Source organism: Equus asinus, chromosome 2 (assembly GCF_041296235.1).
Source record: "Equus asinus isolate D_3611 breed Donkey chromosome 2, EquAss-T2T_v2, whole genome shotgun sequence".
NCBI classification, from domain to species: domain Eukaryota; kingdom Metazoa; phylum Chordata; class Mammalia; order Perissodactyla; family Equidae; genus Equus; species Equus asinus.
Window position 1 is genome coordinate 107105113 of NC_091791.1, and position 26259 is coordinate 107131371.

The 26259-nt window shown below is 38.5% G+C and overlaps 1 protein-coding gene across 6 annotated transcripts in view; it reads left to right on the forward strand.

The window, feature by feature from the left end:
* MCTP2 (multiple C2 and transmembrane domain containing 2) overlaps positions 1 to 23203 on the forward strand; it is a 223464-nt gene extending 200261 nt beyond the window's left edge. For all 6 annotated transcript variants that reach the window (XM_044762457.2, XM_014842505.3, XM_014842510.3 and 3 more), the window contains 4 exons: positions 2478 to 2587; positions 13307 to 13416; positions 18761 to 18858; positions 21032 to 23203. In XM_044762457.2, coding sequence (XP_044618392.1) covers positions 2478 to 2587; positions 13307 to 13416; positions 18761 to 18858; positions 21032 to 21100 — 387 coding nt within the window. In that variant the 3' untranslated portion in view covers positions 21101 to 23203. The remainder of the gene's footprint in view (positions 1 to 2477; positions 2588 to 13306; positions 13417 to 18760; positions 18859 to 21031) is intronic.
* Positions 23204 to 26259: the final 3056 nt, after the last annotated feature.

Sequence of the window (26259 nt, forward strand, 5' to 3'; positions counted from 1 at the left end):
TGGGGGACTTTGGGGAGAAAAAGAAGAAAAACATAAGAGGAAGACTGGCAACAAATGTTAGCTCAGGGCCAATCTTTAAAAATCAACAACATGACTTTTAAAAGTACATTCCTCTGAAAAGTAATCCTGACATGGGATTATAAGCACATATAACTAGGAAACCAAGTAAATATTTGAATACATAGCACAAATAATTATTCTTACTATTTCATTTAAAAAATTCGGACAAGATAAACAAATTTCTTCTGTTTAAATGGTTGTAAAATAAATTTTTAGTTTGAAACATTTATTATGAAAAAATAAATAAAAATAAAATGAAATAATTTTATAGATCCACCAATATAATAAAACCAGTTGTCACTTGATAAATATTTCAAAAATTATGTAATTCTGATTACTTTTACTCTTAAAAGTGTACAAATATGGTCAATAAATTATCTTGCTACCCTAGATACAGTGGGGTTCTTAAGCCTAGTTTTTGAATATTGAATCTTCAATCTAAGACATCAAATTCATTATAGAGTAAAAGGTTACTATGAAAATCATTTATTATTTTGGTATACTAACTCTTCCTTTCTCACCATCAGAACCTCAGTGTTTGAGTGTTCATAGGGGAAAAAAAATCAGTCAACTGAAATAGGAAATTTTTATGAAGTTGAGCCACATGGAAATTTGAGTCATTTTCCAAGAAATTGTTTTGACCTAAACTCTACGCTGCTGAAAAGAGGAAGCACTTTTGCCCTTTGGGTCAAATACCCGGTGCTTTCAAATGTTCCTTTATAGACACGAATACTCATGTGGCAGACAGAGATGGGTTTTCACCATTGTGCCCCTTAATAGATGTTGGTGGACTGTTGTGCATGAATTGGGTCGCTCTGGCAGCATATCTAATTTTTAACTCAAACTGCTTGAAGAATTAGTAAGAGAGTAAGGGAAATAAGCAATGTAAAATTAGGGTGAAAAAGTAAAAATGTCCTGAAAGTTTGATGTTGCAAGAGGAAACAGCCTGATTTCTCCTTCTGTACAGAATGCTTGGATAAAGGAGTCCAAACCAGATGGTAAGAAGTCATTCAGAGCATCCCCGCACCTTTTACTAAAGATGAGTGGCAGTGGACCATTCTAACCTCTGCTCCTTTCTTTGGTCTGTTTCAGCCAAGTAGCTTCATAAGCAAGAGCAGATGCAAGAAGGAAAGTTTGTGCTTTTTGACATTTTTGCTATATTGGTACTTTTACCAATAATCACTCTGAGCTGGTGCGTTCTCCTTCCTTCCATTCGTGGATCTAGTTTGATGAAGCAGAGAATACAAGATGAGGATGAAATAATTTTTTTTTTTATCTTTTGCTGCACAGAAGTTTATTATAGAAATGGTCTGCTAAATTTAGAAGCTTTAACTCAATAATTTAGTACTGTTTGAACCCAAGTAAAATTCTAGTTAGAAGAAAAAAGATTTTGTTAGTTATTTGAGGTTTTAGGTTTTATATGTTAGATGTAGTGACTACAATGACCCGGGTAGGCAAGAACTGAGAGGACACCAGCTAAATCCCACTTGCAATAGAGTTCTTAAGGGAACTAGAATGTGGTATCAGACTATAAGAAGTAGTGTCAAAATGCCACTCTTTAGGGAACCTTATTTTCTCCAACATTCAAGTAATTTCTGAATGATTTTTATAAGCATTGGCTACCTAACATGGTAGAACACATTTAAGGTTTTCTATAAGCAAAGTAAGGACAATATTCTTAGAAAACTGAATTCCATTTCACATGAAGAATTGGAGCCTGAGGAAGATGGACTTATATTTGCTTCTAATTCCATGAAGGAAAGAAATCAATCAATTGTTGAGCATCTGCCTGGGGAGTAATCTAGGATACGGTCCTCAGCACTGTACTATCTGGTGACATTGTGGCCTATCTCCCGCTTTTTACTTTATTTCTGAGGTGATTGCTGAAGGATGAATGAAATGTTCATCAGGCCCCCATTGGGTTTAAAACCTGACTAAAAATGCAGCAGAGTTTGATTAAGAAGCCACAGTACTAAGAAACACATTATGTGGATATCCAACAGGCCATGTTGTAACCTGCTGGAAGCATTTCTGAAGGACTGTGATAGCAGAGGGGTAAGGTGAGTCGGCAGATAACCTTGTGAAGGCAGAGAGGAAACCAGAGTCAACCAATGGAAGGGATTCCAGAGTTCTCTGACAGAAGCAGCAGCCTCCACAGGGAAATGAAGCTCTTGGTTCATCACCCCATGAGATTGAGACTTGCAACTGAGACTTGCATACTATGAGTGGTCGCATCTGAATGAGTCAACAGGGATTTGTTGGCGTCAGTAAATATTTAAGTTGTGAAAAATGCAATTCATCTCTTGGAGTCTCTCTGTTGATAATAACCATGTTATTATAACATGGTTATAATAATTTGTGTGCTGAGACAATACAAATGAAGTAACTGAGTTAAATCGTGCTTTTATGTTTCTTAGGAATCCGAGAAAAAGGGGTTAATTGAAAGAATCTATATGGTGCAGGATATTGTTTCAACTGTTCAAAACATCTTGGAAGAAATAGCTTCTTTTGGAGAAAGAATTAAAAAGTAAGTTCTACATTTGTGTTGTGGTGTTTGAAATAGAGCTGCCATCTTCAAGGACAGTGAGGGTGTGGGGGCAGGGAGGGTGGGATCAGAAAATGCAAGAACGAAAAACAAAAGCAGACTGTTGGGCAAATCCTGTTACCTTTGGTTGGTTTGCTCTTTGGCTTGTCAACCTCACAGTTGCATTACCTCAGAACTGGGGTGACCATGTGGCCCAATTTACACCAATTGTCCCAGCATAATTTATTAACAGTGTTCCCTTTCACTCTCAAAAGTATCCTAGATTGGGTGATAAACTGCATTAAAAAAATAGATTGTCCTATTCAGAAATAAAAAGGGAAGCAAATACGCTCTAAAGGAGCCTTTTCCATCTGAACCACAGAACACAGTAAATGCCTTGAGGGAATTTTTTTCTCAATCTTCCAAAGCCTGGTATATAACTAGTAGCATCATAGATTCAAAGATGTGAAGTTAATTCATGACATACATGGATGCTTTAGAACAGAGGTCAACAAACTTCCTCTGTAAAGGGCCAAAGAATAAATATTTTCAGCTTTGTGGGCTATATGGTCTCTGTCACAACTACTCAACTCTGTTGTTTAAGAGTGAAAGCAATCATAGTTGATATGTAAATGAATTGGTATGATAGGTGTTCCAATGAAACTTTATTTACAAAAACAGGTGGGAGGCTAGATTTGACTCAAATCCAACCCATAGCTTGCTATTCCCTACCATATTGCCTCAGGGCCAAATTCTCTCATGGAGTCCCACTTGGCAAAGACTCTTCATGATTCGTGTTTGTTTTGTTTTATATGTCATGAACTCTGAATAACTTGGTCTTCATTTGATGCCAGTGAACACAGCCATTTTTAATTTTTTTCCTTTGAATTGTAAACTTATTTCTTTCCCCTTTTAAGTACAGAATTGTATCAGCTATGTTGGTCTTTCCAAAGATTAATTTTTTTTCTTATCTTATTGGTCAATCTAGTTTCTTTAAGTAAAGAAGCTAATGTTTAGAAATTGCATAAGTAAAGAAGAGATTAAAATTAGTGCTAAAAGCCAAGTGAAAGTTTTGTCTATTAAAATGCAGGAAAATAAATAAATGATAACATTGGGAAATATAAATAGTTAATATGGAACTTTCTTTGGATACTGATCTTTCTCAGTTCCTTATCAAATGAAATTGCCCTTGAATGCCCATTTATTATTGGAATAGTGAACATGTTTGTTTTGTTTAAAAAATAGCTTAAAACCATCTTTAAACAAATTTGGTGAGTTTTTACTGATTTACACATTGTTATTCCCATTATCAATGTCCTAATAAAAAGAGCAGTAGTATTTTTGCTTACACGTACTGATGCCTATCTGCTCTATTCCTCTGGATTTCATGTAAATTGACAAATGATTCCTGAATTTACCCTCAAAATTATTTAACAAAAACATAAGTGACAGTAGAAAATATTGAAGTGATGAAGAGGGTTTTATAATGTTTCACTCATTCAATGATCAGTTATTGAGTTTCAGGCACTGACTTGGTCTAAAAATGAGAGTTGCATCCATAACAGTAATAGCAACATCCGCTGATGTCACGTGCCAGCCAGACACTGCTGTAAAGCTTTTCACATAGTAACTTCTTTAAGGAGTTACTTAAAGGAATTGGATTAAATAATTCCAACAGCCCTATAGAGTAAGGATTGTCAGTATCCTCATTTTACAGATGAGAAAATTGAAGCACAGAGTGATTAAATAGGTAGCCCAAGGTCACACAGCTAGTCAGCCGTGGAGCTTGGAATTGAACCTGCCCTCCTCACTACTCCACTGTAATGTCATTATCCTCTCGGGACCTATTTTCCAATGAGATAGAAGAACAGTGATATGACAACTAGAATTCAGTAGCGTTGATTCTAGATAGAGGGAAGATGGGATGTCGGGGGAAGTCTGTCCAGTCCAGAAAGGGGTGTAGGAGAGAGACAGACAGAGGGCAGTTCTGAAGAAGCAATAACTTAGCAGCTTGTCTGAGGATGGGAAGAGATAGATGGGCATAGAATTGATAAATGGGGGTGGTCAGTAGGTGGGGGCCCTTGTGCCAAGGCTCAAAGCCCAAGACTGTGCCAGATACAGGGAGGTGTAGGGGATTAGATTGTCTGTGCTATAGGGGATGGTGGCAGCAGCACCTGGACATGAGGCAGGTCATGCAGGGCCTTGAGTGGATGGAACAAGTCAATGAAAAGAATTAAGTGAGGGATGTACAGCAGCAAGGAGGAGAAGAGGATGTGGTATGGGGGCAAGACCGAGGAAGGAAGGCTGTGTCTTTCAGTAAAACTGTCTCCGTGCGTGATCATCGCTAATAGATAAATGTGGCCGTTGTGCAGTTGATAATGGTAAAGGAAATGTGTCTTGTGAGAGAAGAGGGCAGAGTGATTTAAACAGGCCCCCAACCCTACAGTGCTTTTGAGGGGCGGCTGTGCCCAGCGCAGCTGTGGTGGCCATGTCTGAGACGTATTTTCAGCCATGAACAGAGTACTGTTCTGCCCAGCTGCAACACAGGAAGGCTCATAAGGCTCAACTCCTATTAATTCTCTGGCCATTCATTATTACAGTGACCTTACAGTTCCTGCTGGCCATTCAAGTAGGATGTCATGTGTAACTCTGTTGGAATTCCATTGTAATTCAGTGCTTAAGGACCAGGAAAACTGCTACCCAGCTTTTGGCAACTAGCAAATAAATAGGCTTACATAAAACTCTCAGAGGAAGGCTTCCCAGTTACTGACCAGGAGGACCCCAACGGTATTGCATTTACATGAACTAAACTATTTTCTTTTTTCTACTCTTCTCTACCTTCTCTAATGACCTTCTCGAATATTATACAAATTTCAAATGTACATAAAAATCAGGCTAAAACGTTTACTCAACATGTAGCATTTATATCATCCCAGGCAGCAGGCAGGCTGGGTCAGAAGAGAGATGCATATTATACACCCTATCCTATGGAGTGGCTCCAACACTTGTGTCCTTGCGTGGTTAAGGAAATCTCCATGGAAGAGATAATGAGATTAAGGTAGATCTAGGACAGTATAGTCATCCCTGCAAAGTAAGGTGGAGAAGGCACCTTTGTCAGAAATAGAACTTTCTGGCTAAGCAGTGAAGTTGAGAAATACTAAGCAATGAAGATGAGAAAGCAGGTTAAGTGCAGTTTGAAACACAGTGAGGACATGGGGAATGATAAATTGATGCATCTTGTGTTTAATCTGAGAGTGACATATTGGAAGAGACAAAGAGTGAAGGCGGAAAGATCAAGGAGAGGGCCAGAAGCCAGGTGTGAGGAGAGAGTTCACAAGCTAGTGTGAAAACAGTGCACATGTGAAAGAAAGCATCCTGTGGGGTACATGACGAAAGAAGAATCTACAAGATTAGGCAACCAGTTGTTTCTGTTTCCATGGATGGAAGAGTCAGAGCACTTCGTTTGTCCAAGCCTAGGAAAGAAGGAACATAACGATTCCATTGACACAAAGGTCAACGGGTGGCAGCCAGGTGGGGGAGAAACTAGAGGCCTGAGGTGCACCCACCTTACCAGATGTGGGCGCCATCTTTTGTGTTTAGCATTTTCAAATTTTGAAAATGGCATTCTTAGGAGATGTGATTGAACCCAAATGGTTGAAAGAATGAAGGGAATTCATTGAATTTTTTTCAATAATTGAAAGCCTTGGCTCATTTGTCTCGTTCCTGCCCAAATTAGGGATTCCCTTCCTAGGATCTAGGGAGGTTCCAACTCAGGAAAACTGAGGAAGTCTATGAAAATGTTTGATAAATTTTTTCACTTCAAGATGGAAATCTTCGATTTACCAGGGTTCCTCAACCTTGGGTGTTGTGTGGAAGACCAGATACTACAAGATCTTCCATGATAAATGGGGAGAGGGTCTAGTAAGTTTTTGAGTGTTAGAGGTATTACTATGTAGTATCCTCGAATTAAATGATCAGTCTTATAAGTAGGAGTAGCGAAGGGATTAAATGAGTAAAATATACCTTCTTACATTTTCTAAAGTGCCTGCTGTAGAAGCTTTGAGTGTGGGCTCTGGAGTCAACTTCCTGAATTCAGATCCCACTTCTGCCACTTATACTGGGAATGAATGATTTGGGGCCAATTATTTAAGTTTTCTAACTCAGAGTCCTCATCTGTAGAATGGGAATAGTAATAATTCCTACTTTGTAACGTTTTTGGAAGAACTAAATGAATCAGTGCTGTAAAAGAGTTTAGACCAGTGGATGGCATGTAATAATCACTTAAAAATACTAACTATTGGGGCCAGCCCAGGGGCATAGTGGTTAAGTTTGCACATTCCACTTCGGGAGTTCTCAGGTTTGGATCCTGGGCACAAACCTACACACTGCTCGTGAAGCCATGCTGTGGCAGTGTCTCACATACAAAATAGGGGAAGATTAACAATAGATGTTAGCTCAGGGATAATCTTCCTCATCCAAAAAATATATATATTAACTATTATGAATATTATTTTCGGTAAATTGCCTTGACTTTTTTCCACTGTGTCTTAAATTAAAAAAAAACGTAGTTAATGCCCTGCTCTCTTTTTCAAACATTTAACTATTTTCCTACTAAAATTATGGGTTGCTGAGAGAAAAATTCATGAGTTAACTGACTTGGCTATTGAGAGAGCAAATCTGACAAGGTATTTGCAACAGGGTACACATCTCCATTTCTAGAATCCAACACATAAATACTCGTGACACGTCACACACTTCCACACACACAAAGAACTGTTGAGATCTTTATAAGGATTGCTTTAACTGGGAAAGAACTGACATCTTGATAAAATTTAAGTTTTCTAATATGTGAATGTAATATATTCCTCCATTTAATTTACCTCAATATTATTTTGGAGTTTTATGTATAGAACTTTGACACATTTTTGTGAGTTATATTCCTAAGTACTTGGTTTGTTTCATGCTATTTTAAATATTATCTTTTATTCACATTTTATTTTCTATCTGTTTCTTACTGGGTCATAGAAGTGAGATGCATTTTCCAACGTTGACTTTGTATCTATTAACATTGGTCAAGTTAGTTAGTTTAACTTTTATCTGAAGGTGATTATTCTGAGTTTTCTATTTCATAAACATATCATTTAGGAATAATATTTTCTTCCTTATTTTTCAGTGTTTATACATTTTGCTTTGTTTTCTTGCCTTACTTTACTGGCCAGTGGCTCCAGTACGATGTTGAACAGAACTGGTGTTGGCGAACGTTCTTTTTTCATTCATGATCTCAGACAGAAGACTTCCAGCATTTTGCCCTTAATAATGATGTTTGCTATAGGTTTTTGTAAAGATGCTTTATTAGATTAAGAAAGATCCCTTTTATTGCTAGTTTGCTAAGGGTTTGTATCATGAATGGGAGTTGAGTTTTATCGAACTTTCTTTCTGCATTCATTGAGATGATCATACACTTTTTTCTCCTTTATTTTTGCTAGTGTGATGTATTATTGTGATTGATTTTCAAGGGTTAAGCCAAGTTTCCATTTCTGGAATAATCCAAATTGCCATGTTATACAATCCCTTTATACGTTGCTGGATTTAATTTACTGGTTTTTTTGCTTAAGATTTTTGCAGCTATGATATGTGAGCTTTGTTTTACAATTTTCTGTTCTTGAAAATTTCATATGGAGAGAAGGTTATTCTAGACTCACACTCTCTCTTGATCATCCTCTGGAAGAGTTTGTGTAAGCCTGCTGTCATCACTTCCTTTAAGATTTGATAGAATTTGCTGGTGAACCACTAGCCCTGGGTTTTCTGTGGGAGAATGTTTAAATTAAATATTCAGTTTCTGTAATATGCAGTTCTATTCAGCCATGCTAGTTCTTCTCATCTCTGTTTCTGAAAGTTGTCATTTTCTAGGAGTTTGTCTATTTCATTTAAATTTTCTACTTTTTGATATAAACTTGTTTATAAAATTCTCTTACTGTTTTTAATGTCAATAGAGTTTGAGGCATTGCCCACTTTTTTATGCTTGGTATTAATTGGGTTTTCCCTTCTTCTTGAGAGGGATTTATCAATTATATTTGTCTTTAGAAAGAACCAGCATTTGCCTCTGTTAATCTTCTCTGTTGCTTGCTTTCTTTTTCATTAATTACTGTTATCTTTTTTACTTTCTTCCCTCTGCTTTTTCCGAGGTTAATTTACTATTCTTTTTCTAAACTCTTTAAGATAGATAAACCAGATCATTTATTTTCAATCTTTCTACTTTCCTAACATAAGCATTTAAAGCTCTGCAATTTCCTTTAAGCACAACATTAGCTATATGCCAAACATTTTGGCATTGATATTTTCATTATCATTCAAATTTAGTAAAAACTGTTTTCTAATTTCTGTTTTGATTTTTTCCTCGGCCAAAAAGTATATTGCTTAATTTTCAAATATATGGAGATTTTCTAGTTATCTCTTTGTGCCTTGTTTCTAACTTAATTGCTTTATGGTCAGAATATAATGACCTAGCCAATGGCCTACTTTTATAAATTTTCCATGTAATCTTGAAAGAAGGTTATTGAGTGTATTGTTCTATATATATTCATTGGTTTAGTTTGTTGATGTGTGTAAATCTTTCACATTCATATGAATTTTTGGTTTTGGTGGGCTTCTTCTATCAATTACTTAGAGATGTGTGTTTATACCTTCCTATCACTGTGGATTTGTCTATTTCTCCTTGTAGTTTGGTCAGTTTTTACTTTCTATATTCTGAAGGTCATATTCTCTAGATGTTAAAACTGTTATATTTTCTTGGTGAACTGAATCTATAATCAGTAGGAAGTGACCTACTTATCTATTCAGTCAATGGAGTTTTTATTTTTGAAACTTCTACTTGCTTTGTTTTCAAATTTTCTTGGTCATTTTCACGACCTTTTTCTTGATCATATTTTCAAGCTTCTATTTGATGACTTTTAACATATTAAACATTATTGTTTAATGTATTGTGTTTGTTTTCAGTATCTGAAGTCTTTTGTTTCAGATTTTGCTGTTACTTCTGGCTCTTACTCAAGATGCTGTGTGTCCTTTTGTGCTTTGCACTTTTAACTGTGAACTCATAGTCCTTGGAGTTTTTCGTGGCGCGTGCTCAGATATCTGAGTTGATAGTGCATCTCCCTAAAGAGGATGCCTGCCTGAGTCACCTCAGGGTACTATGGACCTGGGATCTCTTTTTTTATTAAATTAAATTTTTTGCTGAGGCTTTTCAAACTACACTGGTAGCATAAACTCCCTACCAGGCACCAGGACCATGACAGGCAGAGTTCTTTGCATCTGCTTAAGTACCGTGGATTTGTCCTTCTTTCCTTTTTTTCTTTCTCTCTCCCTGTTTCTCTCTCTCTCAATTCACCCTTCCTCTGAGTGTGTGAGTTTTATGCACGGCTCTCCTATTAGAATCTTCCCCTGGGAGGCCTTAGGCTTTCTTTTCTACCTCTCCTGCAGGTAAGAGACAGAGGTTTGAAATTTCAGTATTTGGCAGAAATTATGAGTGAAAATTCACTTTGGAGCTTAGTAACCCCCATAGTTCTTGCAATACATTTTATTTGACACTCTTGTGTTTTCTTACTTTCATGTCAGCCTAGTGGTGGCTTTCTCTCTCCCCCCCCCCTTTTTTTTTTTAAGGAAGATTAGCCCTGAGCTAACATCTGCCGCCAGTCCTCCTCTTTTTGCTGAGGAAGACTGGCCCTGAGCTAACATCCATGCCCACCTTCCTCTACTTTATATGTGGGATGCCTGCCACAACATGGCTTGACAAGTGGTGCATAGGTCTGCACCTGGGATCCGAACTGGTGAACCCTGGGCCACTGAAGCAGAACATGCGAACTTAACTGCTGTGCCACTGGGCAGGCCCTCTGCCTTTTTTTTTTAAAGAATGTTTAAAAATTGTTTATCTAGTATTTAAATTTTTTTAAAGGCAGGTGGTATTGCTAGAAAAGGAATCATAATGTATATTTTATACGAAAAGTAATTCCAAGCATTTTTCATAACTTTTATTATCTTTAAAATGCTAATTGTATAATTAGCTTTCTTTTTATATTTATGTCACTTTTGTGCAATAACAGCAAAATGAGGCCAGCTAACACTTATTGAATAATTAACCATGTGCCAGAGATTTGTTTTAAAGGCTTTATATGTTTTAACTCATTGAATCCCCTTAGCACCTCTATAATGTAGATACAATTATTATTCCCATTTCACAGATGGGGAACCTAAAGCACAGAGAAGTTGAGTAAATTACTGAATCTAATAAAAGTGGGAAGGAACAAGAATTATTTTTAAATTGTAAGGTATTCTATTGATAAATAATAATTATTATGCTAGAGTGAAAAAATAAAGGTAGATTTTCTTTTACCCAGCTGTGGGTTTGTATTAAGACTCTACCACTCACTATGTCTCTGCCTTAGGAAAACAAAAAAATAAGGCACAAAATATGATATTTGTTTTGACTTACTTAAGTTTTAATTTATTGATTTTATTATATCTTATTTTGCTTTTATTTTTATTATAAATGTATTATACATCCATTATAAAAGTGCTCAAACAGAAAGCCTTCCTTTATTCTGTTAGTTCCCCTTTTCTTTCTGCTTCTCGCATCATACTGAGCCACCATTAACAGTTTGGAGTACGTCCTTCAGAGGTTTTCTCAAAATGGAAGGCTATATGTGTGGTGTTTGTCCATGTGTAAATTTAGTAATAATTATATACACATACACACATTAATTTCTGTAGTTTAGTTTTTCACTGTATCTGGCTCTGAGCCTCTGTCTTGCGGGCAGAGGTATTTTTGTGGGTTTCCCTTTTATATTCGCATTGTTTTTTAAAGCTGTATTATTTTGCAGAGTATTTCCACTTAGATTTTCCCCTTTATTTAGATATTTTCAGATATTTCCTTTATCTAGATACTGTCCTATTAATGATACTGAAGCTGTTTCCTTTTCTACCTGCTGCCAACCATGGTGCAGCAGACATTCATGTCCCGTCCCTGTGTCCTTGTGTAAGGAGTATCTGTGGGTTAACTTTCTTGCCGTGGCGTATCTGGGACAATTGTGGAGACCATATAACATTTCCACAAATGACGTGGAGTTGCCCACTAAACTGTTCTAGTAGAGGTTCTGCAGAAGAGAGAAGTCAGGAATGGACCTCCATATATGTAGAAATTTAAAATAACATAGAAAACAGTATGATAAAAGAGTGAGGAAATGGCTGATTATTCAAATTTGTGATGCCAAGTCATGGGCCTGGGGGGAATCTTTTATAAGTACTACCAAATCTAGAAATGGACATGGAGAAACACTGATAAATGTGGTCCTGTAAAATATATCATTTTTATATTTAAAAAATTATGAACTAGATTTTTAAAAAGTCAAGAAAGCAACAAACTGGAAAAATGTTTGTAACAGATATCACAAAGGACTGATTTCTTTAGCATCCAAGGAGATATTTTATTTGAGGAAAAAGCCAACCAAACAGCCCGAGGGAAAAAAGACACTTTAGTAGTAGCTTCTTTACATTTTTTGAGTTTTGACAGTGTTCCAGAAACAGAACTAATTACTTTAAATGGAAGTTCTTCTTTAATTCTAGCAAAGCTCTATGCTATAGTATTATTATTCTTCCCATTTTATAGAGAGGAAATTCTCGCTCACATTGATTAAATCACTTTCTTGTAGTCACTCAGCTTCTTCGAGACAGAGCCTGAACTTAAACCCATGGCAGTTTGATTACAAATCAGTTTTCTTAAGCACTTTTCTAAATAGTGGCCCCTGGTGAGGAAATAAGCGGGAAAGCACTAAGACACAAATTAAAATGACCAGCAAGTATATTAAAATGTATTCAAATTTGCTTATAATTTAAAGACGTGAGAAATTAAATACACACATATATAATATTGTATCTTTCCATAGGCAAAGGTTAAAAATATTAATGACAGGGGGCAGCCCCGTGGCCTAGTGGTTAAGTTCAGTGTGCTTCACTTTGGTGACCTGTGTTGGGTTCCTGAGTGTGGACCTACACCACTTGTCAGCAGCCATGCTGTGGCTTCGTTTCCGCACAAGTCAAAATAGGCAGTAGATACAATGAAAGGAGCCAGGGGTCTGGTGAAAATAATATGTGGTAACATCACCTACATTTCTATGGGTTGGCGGTGTCATGGTTTGTAGTCAAATGCTCCCAGCCTACTTCAGGGCTCTGAAGCCTTCTGGAGTAAGTCAGTCTGGAAATTCTACATATAAGTTATTGGAAAACACAAAAGCACTGAAGCGCTGGAATAATATCCTCCCTTTTCTAAATGTTTGCTGGCAACCATCTATCAATTGAGAGAGAAATATTGACTTCGAAAATGACCTAACTAACCTTTCGTTTTGACGATCTCCATGTACAGAGTCATTGTGACAATCTCGCAGGTTTTAATCACTTTCGAGAGCCAAAGTCTTCTCTTAGGAACTATTGGTTCCAGGAAGGCAAAGTCACCAAGATTCTGACAAGTGGCGTGGCAATTGGCCTTGTGGCTTTCTCCTCAAGAATGTTTTTCCAGTGCCCAATCAGTGTGGCAGACTTTTATCTCCGGGTTTTTAAAGAAACTTTTCCAATAGACCTTTTTCATTCGTCTAACTAAGAAATAAACATGGCAAAATGAATACGTAGCTGTTCTTGAGGATCAGAGAAAATGACATTTATGTGGTTTGTCTACAGCACATTCAACTGGACGGTCCCGTTCCTTTCCTTCCTGGCCTGTTTGATACTGGCAGTGGCCACCATCATTTTGTATTTCATTCCACTTCGGTACATCGTTTTAATCTGGGGTAAGTTGGGCACAGTCCTTTTGCTAGCAAGCAATTCCAGGTAAGAACCAATTACTCGTTTTAAAGTGCGACTATAAACTTTAAATGTTCTCTTGTTGGCAATTAAACGTGAGATTAAGGAAAGCATTTGGGGAACAAAAACTTCCAGGACCTCCCTGAAAAGACCAGTTGCATGAACAATCAACAGAGATATTTATAGGCCTCTTGTATAATTGCAATCAAATAAAAATGTGATTGTGCGTGCAATTTCCCTTTGGGCTTTCATAGCCATAAATACTCTCGAATAATATATTGCTGTGGCCCAGTAACTTGCAGGAAACACTGTTATTTAAACAGTGAGCAAACACCTGCATCTTGCCCTTTATATTATGTAAAAGTAGGTCTGGCTGCTGCCAGGTTGCTCCTGACACTTCATCTCTCCTGGAGAGAAAAAAATCATCTAACCCAATACTTACATGGAGTAGCAGTGGGGGGAAGCGGTGGGGCACTCAGGGACTCCCTCACCAGGGTCTGACAGAAGAGGAAGTTTCTTTTTACCAGGGGAAATGGTGTGCCTATGTAAGTTTAGCTGTTTTAAAAAAGTAGAAACGAAAATGGCACACTTGAAATAAATTCCATGACTTGACTTACAACTCAAGCAAGCAACTGGACAAAATGCAAGCAGCTTTGTGAGCATTTGTGTCTGTTAGTGGGTGAGCTCTGCGTTGATAGAAGGAAAGTTCATTGCAGTAAATTAATTGTTGGAGAAGCAGACAGCCCTTCTCCATAAGAGTCTGTCAGTCCTGGTTTCCATGACTTGGCTTCTCGAACTACTGCTGAGTTCACAGTCGTAGTCACTTCTAGGGATCTTCAGATGGTAAGATGTTCAGGGACGTTACAAATGTGTGACTGCACTGCATTCACCTTTAAGCAAAAGCTGAGAGCCTGCAAATGCCAAATAAAAGCTTCAACCTTTCTCAAAAACTAAATGTAGACCTTTTCAAAGAGAACCCACAAAGGTAGGATCCTGCTGATGAGCAAAGCCAAACATAGACATTCAGAAATGGGAAAAGGCATGGGGAAAATAGAATAACTCCTAACATTTCAGAAGTAGAATGATTTTGAGGGAACATAATCCATTCATTTTCTATTTTGTCCTGGAGGCAAAAATCCTATGTACAGAAGTCTCTCTCCTCTGTAGCAAGCCCAAGAAAACAAAAAGATATTCTGACTCTCTCTTCAGGGATGTCTTTTAATCAATCCTTGATGACCCTCCTTCTTGAGGAAAGTCTTCTCATGCTTAGTTTTGTTTGTTTCTGTTTTGTTTCGCAACAATTCTAGCACATCGATCTGTATTTGACCTTTAGGAAAGAGAGCATGGAGTTCTTCAGGGGCCCATTGGTTAAGAAGGGGTATTTTGTAAAACTATTTCCCTGAATATCTTATGTGCTGAATGTTATCTGTATAGACTGAGCAATCTTATGCTCTCTTAATTGTTTTTCATAAGTATTAATTTCCAAATCCATTTACTGATTACGTTTAAAACACAAATCTAAAACTGTTGTCTGACCCTACCTAGAACGATTCAAAATTACAATCTTTTTGCCAGTATATTGTTCATTTTTAAGTTTGTGTAAGTTGACGGCATAGTCAGCTTGTTAAATACTGTTGTCCCATGATTTCTTCACTGTTCTGGTGTATTCTTGATTTGCTTTTCTGCATCTTTCCCTTCACAAAGAAGACCAAACTGTATTTCCTCCTTTGACTGTCCATTTTAAGATTCCAATTTTTTTTCTCTTTACCCAAAATCACTTTGACTTCTCTTCTTCTCCTCCAAGATCTTGGCAGCTTTCCACACCAACTTTTTGCATCTACCTAATGAGACGTTGCTCTATTTATTGTTCAGCTTGTGAATGAAATTCTTAAAGAGCATGGAGTTTACGATGCTCTCCTGGGCTGACAGTAACCCTTTGAGCTCACCATGTCAGCCCTGCCTTGCCGTCATGAAATATATTCTGCAGTTCTATCAGGACTTATTCTTTTCCAAGACAAGTTAGTTATTAGCCAGCACAGACCCAGGACACTCCTTTGCACATCTCTTACATGATTGCATCCTTGGCAGAGACTTTCTCATGTAGAAGAAGATAACTTTACACGTCTTAAATTTCTAGTGTTCCTTTAAACTTTATTAAGGATCAGAAGACTATTTCCTATTCTAAGTTACTGACTCATTTTCATTGAGTCCTAAAAGTGGTGAATAAGATCCTACATTTTTTTGTTCAATGCTTCTAACCCTTTGAAACAAAATTATTTAACTGTCTCTTTTATATTTCCATATTCTTTCCCCAAAATAATATTTTATATAAATGTTTATTAAGTATCAGAATTATTTAACATAAAACCTATAAAAATAGATTAATTTCAGAATAGCCGTGGAAGATGCTCCGTGTTGGATAAATGAGCAAGCAAGGACTCTCCGCCCTACCTCACCCACCCCCACCAATGCATGCAATCGGGGCTACGTGCCACTCACTCATATAAGTATCTGAAAAATAGTGTTATAATTCTGTTTCAAGTGGTTATTCTCCAGTGGCCATATATGCAAAGCACCCATGCTGTTGTTCCTCTCTCTGACTTTCCCCAAGACTGTTTTTACTAGAGGGCTGCTTTCAATCCAGTGATCTATTCAATCTGTGACCTGGGACCATTAAATCAGCATCTCTCCCAAATGCTATCCCTTGGTAATTGGATTCCACTTACTTTTCCCTTTTTGCCAAAAGAAAGAAATAAAAATTCACAGTTGATATGCCCTCTGTCTGTCCATATTAAGTTAAACAATCTAGGGGCCAGCCTGGCAGTGTAGCGGTTAAGTTCACATGCTCTACTTTGGTTCTCTGGGGTCCACAGGTTCAGATCCCAGGCACAGACCTACACACTGCTCATCAAGCTATGCTGTGGCAGCATCCCACATGCAAAATAGAGGAAGATTGGCAATAGATTTTAGCTCCGGGCCAATCTTCCTCACCAAAAAAACAAAAAAAACCCCAAAAACTAAAGGTATGTTTAGCATGCTAATGGATAAAGTGACAACTTCCAAATTTGGGTGTGTGCTCACATACCTAATAGTATAAAGACTCTTTCATCATTGCCACCTTTGTTTTCTTGGCTTACTGACATCTACAGTAATGATGTTAGCCCCCTTCATTGTTGGCGAATTTCAGATTACAGAATCCTCTTGCCTTTGTTGTCCAATGTGATTCTCCCATCAACCTCGGAAACTATGTAGGACAGGTCCTTATTATTCAAATTTTAATATAAGAAATCTGAGGCTCAGGAAGGTTAAGTGATTTATGTGAAACCACACAGCTAATACATGGTGAAGCCAGAACTGGAGCCTGGCTACTCCTGCTCCATAACCCTTGTTCCTTACCCCATGCCCCCTTAAAGATGACCAAGGAATACATGATACCCTGTTGACACTTGGTCTCATACAGTAGATAATATGGTGGAATTACTGACCTTTGAGCCTGTGACCCCTTAAAAAAAATAAGGTATGCTTTTGAAGCATGCAATCTGAGTGCCTTATAATTTTTATTCTAGCGAAGTTTTTCTAATATAGACAGTTTCTGTGCATTGTGAACTAATTCTGCCCTTATTGGTGCATTCGAGCTGCTGTGCAGGTTTATAATCTTCTCAGTGACTAAGAATGCAGTGTTTTGATGGGCTGCGATATTATCCGTGCCTTGCTGTTCATTGTAAAGACTCCAGATGCGCACACTATATATAATTAACAATAGAAGATATATCTTTTCTCAATACGTCTTTGTCTCCCTTCGTCATTTTGCCTTGTCTGTTTTCTTTTGCCAAAAAGCCCATGCTACAATTAAATGTCTTTAGAATAATACAGTGAGAGTATTTTAGTTTAAAGGAACGCTGGGGAAAATTTTAGCTAGACACATGAAGCTTGCTGTGGGGGTAGAGGGAAAAAAGACGTAGTGCAGCTTTGACTGGAGAGAAAGGGAACACTTACAAGAAGTCTTCCTCAGCCCCACCACCATGCTGCCATTTACTGGTGAACAATGGCCTGCTCCCATTTGCAAAGCAAATGTGACTCTGACCCTCTCGAAAGAAAAGCCTGGAGGTTGGCATTGTGTCGGGTATAATGCCATGCAGGATGTCTAGTCCTTAGATGAAGGTAAAATAATATTTAATGAAAGAAGAAAAACATCAACCCTTTTATGTGTTAGGAACCATTGAACAGTTAAATGTTACCTTGGCTTCGGAGTAGGAGCCATTCAAGGTACACCTACGGTGAGAATTCATTCAGCATCAGTGGGATTGCCGCGGCCTTCAGATATGATCCTTGTTAAACACACATTCTGGGGCAAAACTTCAGAAGGCCACCTAGTCTTTCTGCTTCTAATACTCAGCACAAAAAAGGACTGACGTTCGGTGAAAAGACCACAGTTTGTGAGTTCCGGGTATGGGCACTGCAGCTCCAAGGGGCAGAGCAGGAGACAAAAGGTAATTGAAAGGAGCTTCCCTCTGAAGAGGAACCATGGGTAGAACTTGTCCAGGACATGCCCACGAGCCCAAGGCACAGCCACCAAGGAAGGATGCTCTACAGTGTATTGACGTGTTAAATGTTGAACGCCTTCTAATTGTCATTGCCCGCGTCCTAAATTCGCATGGGCTCCGCTGCTGAGAACAACCCACGCACCCGTATTGCGGTCCATAAATTAAGTTAGCAACCAGAGGAAGATAATTTTCCAATAATAACTTTTCACAGTTTCCTGCAGCATCAGAGTACAGTCAACATGTCAAGTTCTGTTCTGCAGTGAGAGAAGAGAAACCTGTGAAAATGACTTCCAAGGGGGGAGATAGATTTCTGCAGTTTGCTTTTTAACAACAAAAAAACAACTCCCACCCTCCCCCTCACACTGCTGCATTCGGTCCAGAGCCCCCAAGCAGAGACTTGTTTGGGCTAACGAAGGCCTTTCCCATCTGGGACATTGGTTTTCTAAGCAGAGAAGGCTGTTAATCAGCGTAGTCCAAAAAAACCAATGAGCGCAAGTTTTTGTGTGTTTGTCTGCCGCCCTGCCGCTGGGATTGTAATGGGATTTTCACAGCTGAAGGAGGCAGAGTCCCTCTCCGACAATCACCCCTTCCTTCCTTCAAGAAAAGCCATTTGTGAATGATTCCACATGACAGCAGCATATGCATGACTTCAGGTCTAGTAATTGTTTTCACACTAATTTTTACTTGTGAATGTACCCCGCCCCCTAGTCAGGTGATTTTTTAAAGATAGATAGATAGACAGATAGACAGACAGACAAAGAGATTGCCCGGTGTTTCTATTTTTCAGGCATAAATAAATTTACTAAGAAGCTTCGAAATCCCTATGCCATCGACAACAATGAGCTACTAGACTTCCTCTCCAGGGTGCCGTCTGATGTTCAAAAGGTATGTAATGAATGCTCACCACCAACAGGGGCCCAGCACAGGAGTCTGGCCAGCGCCAGAGGCAGAGGGGCCCAGGGCTGTGCTTGTGAGTAATTGAGATAACGAATCAGAAAATCCTTAAAGAGTCCTGCCTTACAGGGAGGTGCTGAGAAAACCTTTGTCCAAAGCATGAGATGATTGGGGAAAATTATCCTGAAAAAGAGCTACTTAAGAATGATCTGGAACTCATACTGCGTGGCTAGAGTGTAGTGGTATTTGTCCCTTTTTGATTGCTTGTCTCCCCAAAGAGGATAAGACGGGCTCAGTGCATGGGAGAGCATGACGTCCAAAACTGGGGGAGGCTGGCTTATTTTCCTCCTCTTCCGGATGGCGGGCATTTTATGGGAAGTGAGGGACAAGAGGATTATTCCTTTTATTCTTGTTTGTTCTGATTATCTCCTAGGCTACACTTCTGCCCCTTTCCCTGTAAAGACTTAGGGGTATTGAGGGCAGAGCCCCCACTTACTCTCATACACATAGAGGCAGAGACGGCATGACATAATTTGAGATCAATCGGAAGTATTATTCACAGGTAATGGCCAATTAGTCCAGCAGTGTCCTCTGTCTGTGGATATGTAGAGATTAACCAAGGCAACAAGACCAGAAAGTGCCATAGGTAGCTGGATCTGGGCCCCTGCAGATGGGGCTGCTGTGCATCCAGAGGAAAGAGGGCAGGCAGTAATCTCTCTAATGGAGAAGAGAGATCATAGAATAGATAGATGGGAGACCATGGCGTGAAATAGCATCACAATGATCAAAGACACAGTCCTTTATTATCTGAGAGAATCCTCAATCAAATATTGATTTTCATCTTCAGGCCATCGTACCATTTTTGGTTCCCTGGCAACTCTGGGTGGATTGCAGAGATGTAGGGCTGCAAAGCCCTAGAGTTTCTTTCCCCTTCATTCCAAGTTCTAGGGATTAAAATAAACTCCAGGATGCTATTTTCCTTTAACCTTCATTTTACGATATGATTATCTATTAAAATGCGTTCTATAAATAGGAATTTACTCATTAACATTTGCATTCCATGATTATAAAATAGTAACCTGGCCCTGTTTGTTCTGCATTGAAGATTGACAGGTGTGTCATCCCCAGCTCCGCTAAGGGTCTTTCATAAAACCCTCCAAGGAGAGCATGCTTTTGTTCATGTATCTGCTTTTGGCCAAGTATAGCTCAATTTATGTGATGGGCCACTGTGTCCTTGGGGAGTTTGGCACAAATGCTCAAAATAGCACATGTGGTCTGTAATACAATACTTTAAATGGAGCCGCTCCGCCATCAGCCTATCAAAGTCCACACACCAAAGCGATACGATTCAACGTACCATCACTTGAGGGGCAATGTGAGTTCGTGCCTGCAGTCTTGAAGAATGGAAGTTTCCATTAAGCCCCCCAGGGATGATCTGTGCATAGTTCAGGCACCAGCCCTCAGTGTGGTCATCCACTTGGAGTTGGCATGAATACACAGGGACACAACAAAAGAGCTTTCGAGGAAGATATACAATATGCTAGTAAGATCCTTCATGAATCGCCAAGAGCACTTTCTAATAATACGATAGACAGTTTGCCATGGGGGACGCCCCCGAGTGCTTATATTTATCACAGATGTTTTAGCCATTACATTGTAAATGAAATTCATTTTTAAAAGAAATCTAAGTCAGTCTGGGGCCAGTATCAATTTCAACATTTTTTCCCTCTCTGGCAAAATAAATGTATATAATTTGCAGAGATTCTTTTCCCCAAGATTTTAGATATTTTTAAATGAATACTTCTTAGTAAGTTGCTGTATCATATACTAAGATACACACTCCCAAGAGGCCATTATTAAGCTCACTTTTGGTTGAAAACAAGCAGGTACAAAACGAAAATCATCTAGCAGTGCCGAGAGCAGGTAGAAACCCATGCATCTCATTAGAAAAATCTGCTTTTAATATTTTGGTTTCAAGAAATGATGCATGACTTCTCAAATCCTTCCTGCAATTAATCCCCCCGTGTTCCTGTGTTTAGAAAATGATTCATTACCTTTGAACCTTTCCTCCCTTGCCTTGGTTTGTCTTTGGGGAGCCATTAACACACACTGTGGGGAGCTAGGGTTACCTTGCCGCCAGCGTCACGTCTGTTTGTTTTCACAGGTGCAGTACGCGGAATTGAAACTCTGCAGCAGCCAGAGCCCCCTTCGGAAGAAGCGCAGCGCGCTCTAGGACACACACCGACTTTGGACACCAGCACCGGATTCTGTTTGGTTGATTAGACCAATACCATCGCTCTTTCAGTGGTACCCGTGGTGTCATTCTGAAATGCATCTGTGTGGACCCTTCGCTGTATTCTCTCTCCTTCTTCACGCGCACAGATGCACACACGCGCGTGCGCACATCCGCATGCATGGGCGTCCTAGTCGCATAGCGGTTCAGCCCAGCAAAAGCAAACAATCCAGAGACTAGGAAAGACTTAACATCCCTTCTCAAATAGGAGATAAAGCAAGGCTGCTATGGGTCTGAACACCCTCCCTGAGAACAACTCTAGACCGTTCGGATTCAAGAGTGACTTTGAACTTGTTTTCACACCTCCGACGGATTCTCATTAAGATTCAGTTATTTCCATTCCCCATCCCCACACTCCTTTCAGATTATTGTTCATGAGTCACTTTTTTCTCTGAGTTAACAAGTCTTTGATAGCCATCATCTAGCAAATAATGTATATTATAAATAGAGTTTTTAATACTTACCAGGTTCAGCCCAAATCTTTGGGAATCTTTCGGCTGTGATTGCTGAAGACCTATATGTAAAATTTCAGTAAACCCCTAGGTGCTGGATGCCAGCCTACATCACGGGCCACCGTGGGCAATGGATGCCCCAGGAAGGTCCAAAGGGATCGCTCCTCCGAAGTGTAAAGGTTTAACGAAAGTATTTAGTTGCCTTAAAACACCATTTCTTCTGACTTTACTTTTTGCTTATTTCCAAAATAAACTGTCAACATTACAGCTTCAGAAAGGCGGAGAGGGGATGGATGAATGACCTCTGAGAGTATTTAGAAAGATAAAGACTGAGGAGCAAGGGATTAATAAATGTGGCTGCTTACCTGATTGTCATAATCAACTCATTTGCCCGCCTTTTTGAGCAGAAAGTAAAAATAGTTTAGCAGTCAAAATTGATCTTTGGTTCCTCTCATGGGCAAAATAAGCCACACATAATACAAATATATCTCGGAAACCTTTTTCTAGAAAAGTACCACCTTGAAGTCTTCCTTTGAGTGTATCTGATTCCTGCAGACCCCACCATTTCAGTAACCCCCCCCAGAATAAAAATTCCAATTCTGTGCATATTTAAAATGTATGCAAGTATCTTTCTGTTCAAATGATATTTAAGTTGTAAAGACTATATTTTGTGGACACATACTTTGTATGTGCAGTTTTATATATATAATATATATGTGTATTGTAAAGAAAAGTTGAGGTAAAAAGACCTGATTTAATAGTGAGTTTTACTATGGTTTTTTTTTCTCTCTCTGCGTTGTAATTTAATAATCTTCAAACAAAATGTTTATGAAAAATGCCAAAGATTCTAAACCTTATCATCCCGTGTCTGTTTTTCTTCATATTATATCTTCCTGGCTGAGCCAGATTTCTGCATGATTTGATTTACTTCAAGTTAATGAAGCTGGCTGGAAAAGAGCCTGGCAGAAATTATAAAAGCTCCAGTAAATCTCTTAGTTGTACATACAATAGATACCCAAGAACCTCTTTTGTTAAACCAGTTACTCAATCTTCTGTGTAAACAATGCCTCATTGTCTCACTCCCAACTATCATCTAGTTTATCATAGTCTGTCATTTTGTAACGACCTAAGTCAGACATTTTTAAACAGACATGTGAGATCTGATCAGTCATTTGAATGAAAACTTTCAGCAGCAAAATAACCCCTTATTTATTTAAAAGTGGAACCAATACTTTATTGTTGTTCTTTTGCTATAGAATTTCAAAATGAAATAATTTGCCCGACAAGAAGGCATCGTTAGTTAGACTTACTTCTTTTGTAGCCTGACTGAAATTCTCAGTGTAGAGTTTAGGACACAAACAGCTGCTGGGATGCAGGAGCAAGACCGAATCAACCTTCAATAAACTCTTTATGGAAAACAATTGTTAATTGATTAAGTAGATGTTGGATGCTAAAAATGAATGTTAGTTGTAAGTGAAATGTGAAGATTTATACAAGTAATCAGAAACTTGTTTGAAGATTCCTGAATGCTTCAGATAAGATGTATGGATTATGGATTCACAGTGTGATAATTAAAGATAATTTAATAGGAATGTTGAAGTTTTGCCGAGCTCTCCTTATTCTCTTCTAAAATTTCACATGTCCATTTCCAGCCCTGCCTGGATATCTCACAGGCATCTATACTTCAGGGGGTCAGAAACTCAGCGTTCTCTCTCCCTCCATGTGTTCAGGACCCCAGCACCATGGTCTCCTTCTAGCTTCCTTATTTCCTTTATTGGCATTGGCATCTCCTGGGGTGGGAGGCCCTGGGCATCCCCTTTTTTGTTCCTCATGCTTTTTTCCCCATCTCCCAACCCATAAAATCTGGTAGCTCCAGCTGACGTGTTGTCTTGTCCGTTTCTATCTTGTCCATTTCTGATCGCCACCACCCAAGTTGAGGCCTCTGTAACTTATGAGAAGTCACAGCAATGGTGCCCATTACATTACGCCAGGTTAATCCCATTTGTACTGTTCTTTTCACTTGGAATACTTTCTCCCCAGTTTCTGTCTAAATAAATTCTGCCCTTAAAATTCTCAAAAGTCTCCTGCCCCAAATAGGCTTTCTTAGTTCCTTGGCTGGATGAAATCCTACCCTTCTCTTTCTCACCCCTGCATCTTATATATCCTTCTGGCATCTGCCATAGCTCATAGTTACCAGAGGCCTTGACACCCAGTGTACTCTACGGGGTAACACATCCTATCTGGCACCTAATAGACACTGTAAATACGTGTCTCACTAACTGGGCCATAGATGACTTTTCTTTCTCTGGCCTTTGGTGTGTGACTCTCCGAGCAGAGGGCTGAGCTGGATAGATTAGTGTGGTCTATCCTAAGAACTAATTTCTTGCATTAAATGCTAGCTTATATTGTGTGATATTATTTATAAACTCTGGCCTTCTTGATTATAAACTTTAAAATTAAATAATGTCTTATACTTGGAGAAGTTCTTACCCCCATGTCAAAGTAAAATATAATATTTATCTGTGGGCTCTAAAACAATTTTTGATTCTTTTTCTCGTCATTTATCATTTGACAAACGTATATTGAACACTGATGATCTACCTGAACAAAACAGACTACGTTCCCTGATAGAGCCAGACATTAAACAGATCCTTTTGAGCAGTGGCTTGACATTCTCAGATTCAAGTTTTGAAAAGAGCATTCTGGCTGCAGTGGGTAGACTAGCAATTACGAATGTTCAGAGCAGAGCCAATTGTAGTTCTGACCAATTGATGGTAGCCTGGACTTTCAAATAGTGGCACTGGAAAAAGAAAAAAATATAATGAAATTGGAAGATGGTTAGGAGATCAAGTGAGCAGGACTTAGCAGGCGCATGACTGTAGGATGAAGGAGAGAGTAGAGTCAAGGGATGGCTCTCAGTCTTTCATCTCCAGGTCTAGGAAGATGGTGTCAACTTTTGCTGAGGGAGAGAATTATAGGATCAGCTGTGGGAAGAACTGCATGAGCCCAGTTTTAGCTGGTGTTGAATTTGAGGTGCCTGAGGAGTCTCTAAATGGAGATGTCAGAGAGGTAAGTGAATGCATGGATGTGGAACACAGAGAAGAAATACACCTTACTTGAGAGAGACATTTAAGGGCCAACATTCATAGAAAATGATTGCAGCTGCATGCTTCAAGAGATTGAACTCAACAAAGTCATATATATAAAGATGAGTCTGCTAATAGTATAAATAGAATTAGGAGAAAGTAGTAAGCATGAACTGTCACAGAGTTTAATGATAAATGTGTTTCAATGATAATGTGTTTCAAGAAAGCAGGTGTGGTCAGTAGTGCTAATTGCTGCTGAGATCACATAAGTTGAGGAGAGAATAATGACCTTTACTTAATGACATGGCAATTTGGGGGGACCTTGGCAGCAAGACATTTCAGTGGATTGGTAGAAGTGGAAACCAGATTTGGCTTGAGAAGTGAGTGAACGTAGGAAAATGGAGACTGACTGGAGGTAACTCATGAAAAGTTCCACTGGAAGAGAGGGGAGAGAGAGCGTCGTGACTAGGAATGGAAGAAGGCGTACAGGACGAGTTCACTAAGGAAAAAATAGATGTGTCATGGACTCAGTGTAAACTCAGGAGCTACAAAAATTCTTCATGAGTATGAGATTGTTATCCATATTCATTATTTAAAACTATGCTCTGGCAAAACCCCCCTCTCTTTTATGTAGTATTAATCCAACTTTTATGGCAACAGAAGAGTTGAAAAATTGAAATAGAATATTCTCTGAAAGTATGATGAGTAGTCAATTGATAATTGAATGAAAATTGAAGGGTGACTTCTGAAGAATGGCTTAAAGCTCATTACCTCTTTATATAGGTCTCTTTGGATAAAGCCTGCATTCTCTTCTGGCGTTTTAATGCAATGATTTACATGGGGAATATGGATAGTGAAGCACATAAGAATTCTGAACATTTTGTACGACTTATCAAATGCCAGGTACTTTCTAAGTGCTTTAGATATAATAGCTCATTTAATAATTTAAAAACTATGACATTCCTTGAAATACTTACGGAAAACAAAGAAACCACCAGTCTTATGTAGACTCTCCCAGAAATAGCAAAAATGAAACCACTTTTCTACCCATTTTATGAGGCCAGTATAATCCTCATTCCAAAGGCCAATAAGGTGATACAAGAATGGAAAATTACTTATGAAAATCTCTTATGAATATAGATGCAAAATTATGAAAGATATATATACCTCTATAATGAAAACAATGAGGGAGAAGATAAATTAAGGGATTCATGGATTCAAAGATTCAATATATTAAGATGTCAATAGATTGAATGTAAGTGCAGTAAAAGTTATGTGGTTTTTTGCAGAAATTAATCAGCTGATTGTAAAATGTATATGAAAATGCAAGAGTCCAAGAATAGCCAAAGCCATCTTGCAGATGATGAACACTCGCAGATATCAAGATGTATTATAAAGATGTTGTAACTAAGTGTGAGATTGGCACAAGGGTGGATAAATTGACAAGCAGAAAAGATCAGAAGCAGACCCACACATATTTGGTAACCTGTGACCTAATTTATGTCAAAGGTGACATATTTGAAGTGCGTAGGGAAAAGACCTTTTTGAAAAATGATGCTGG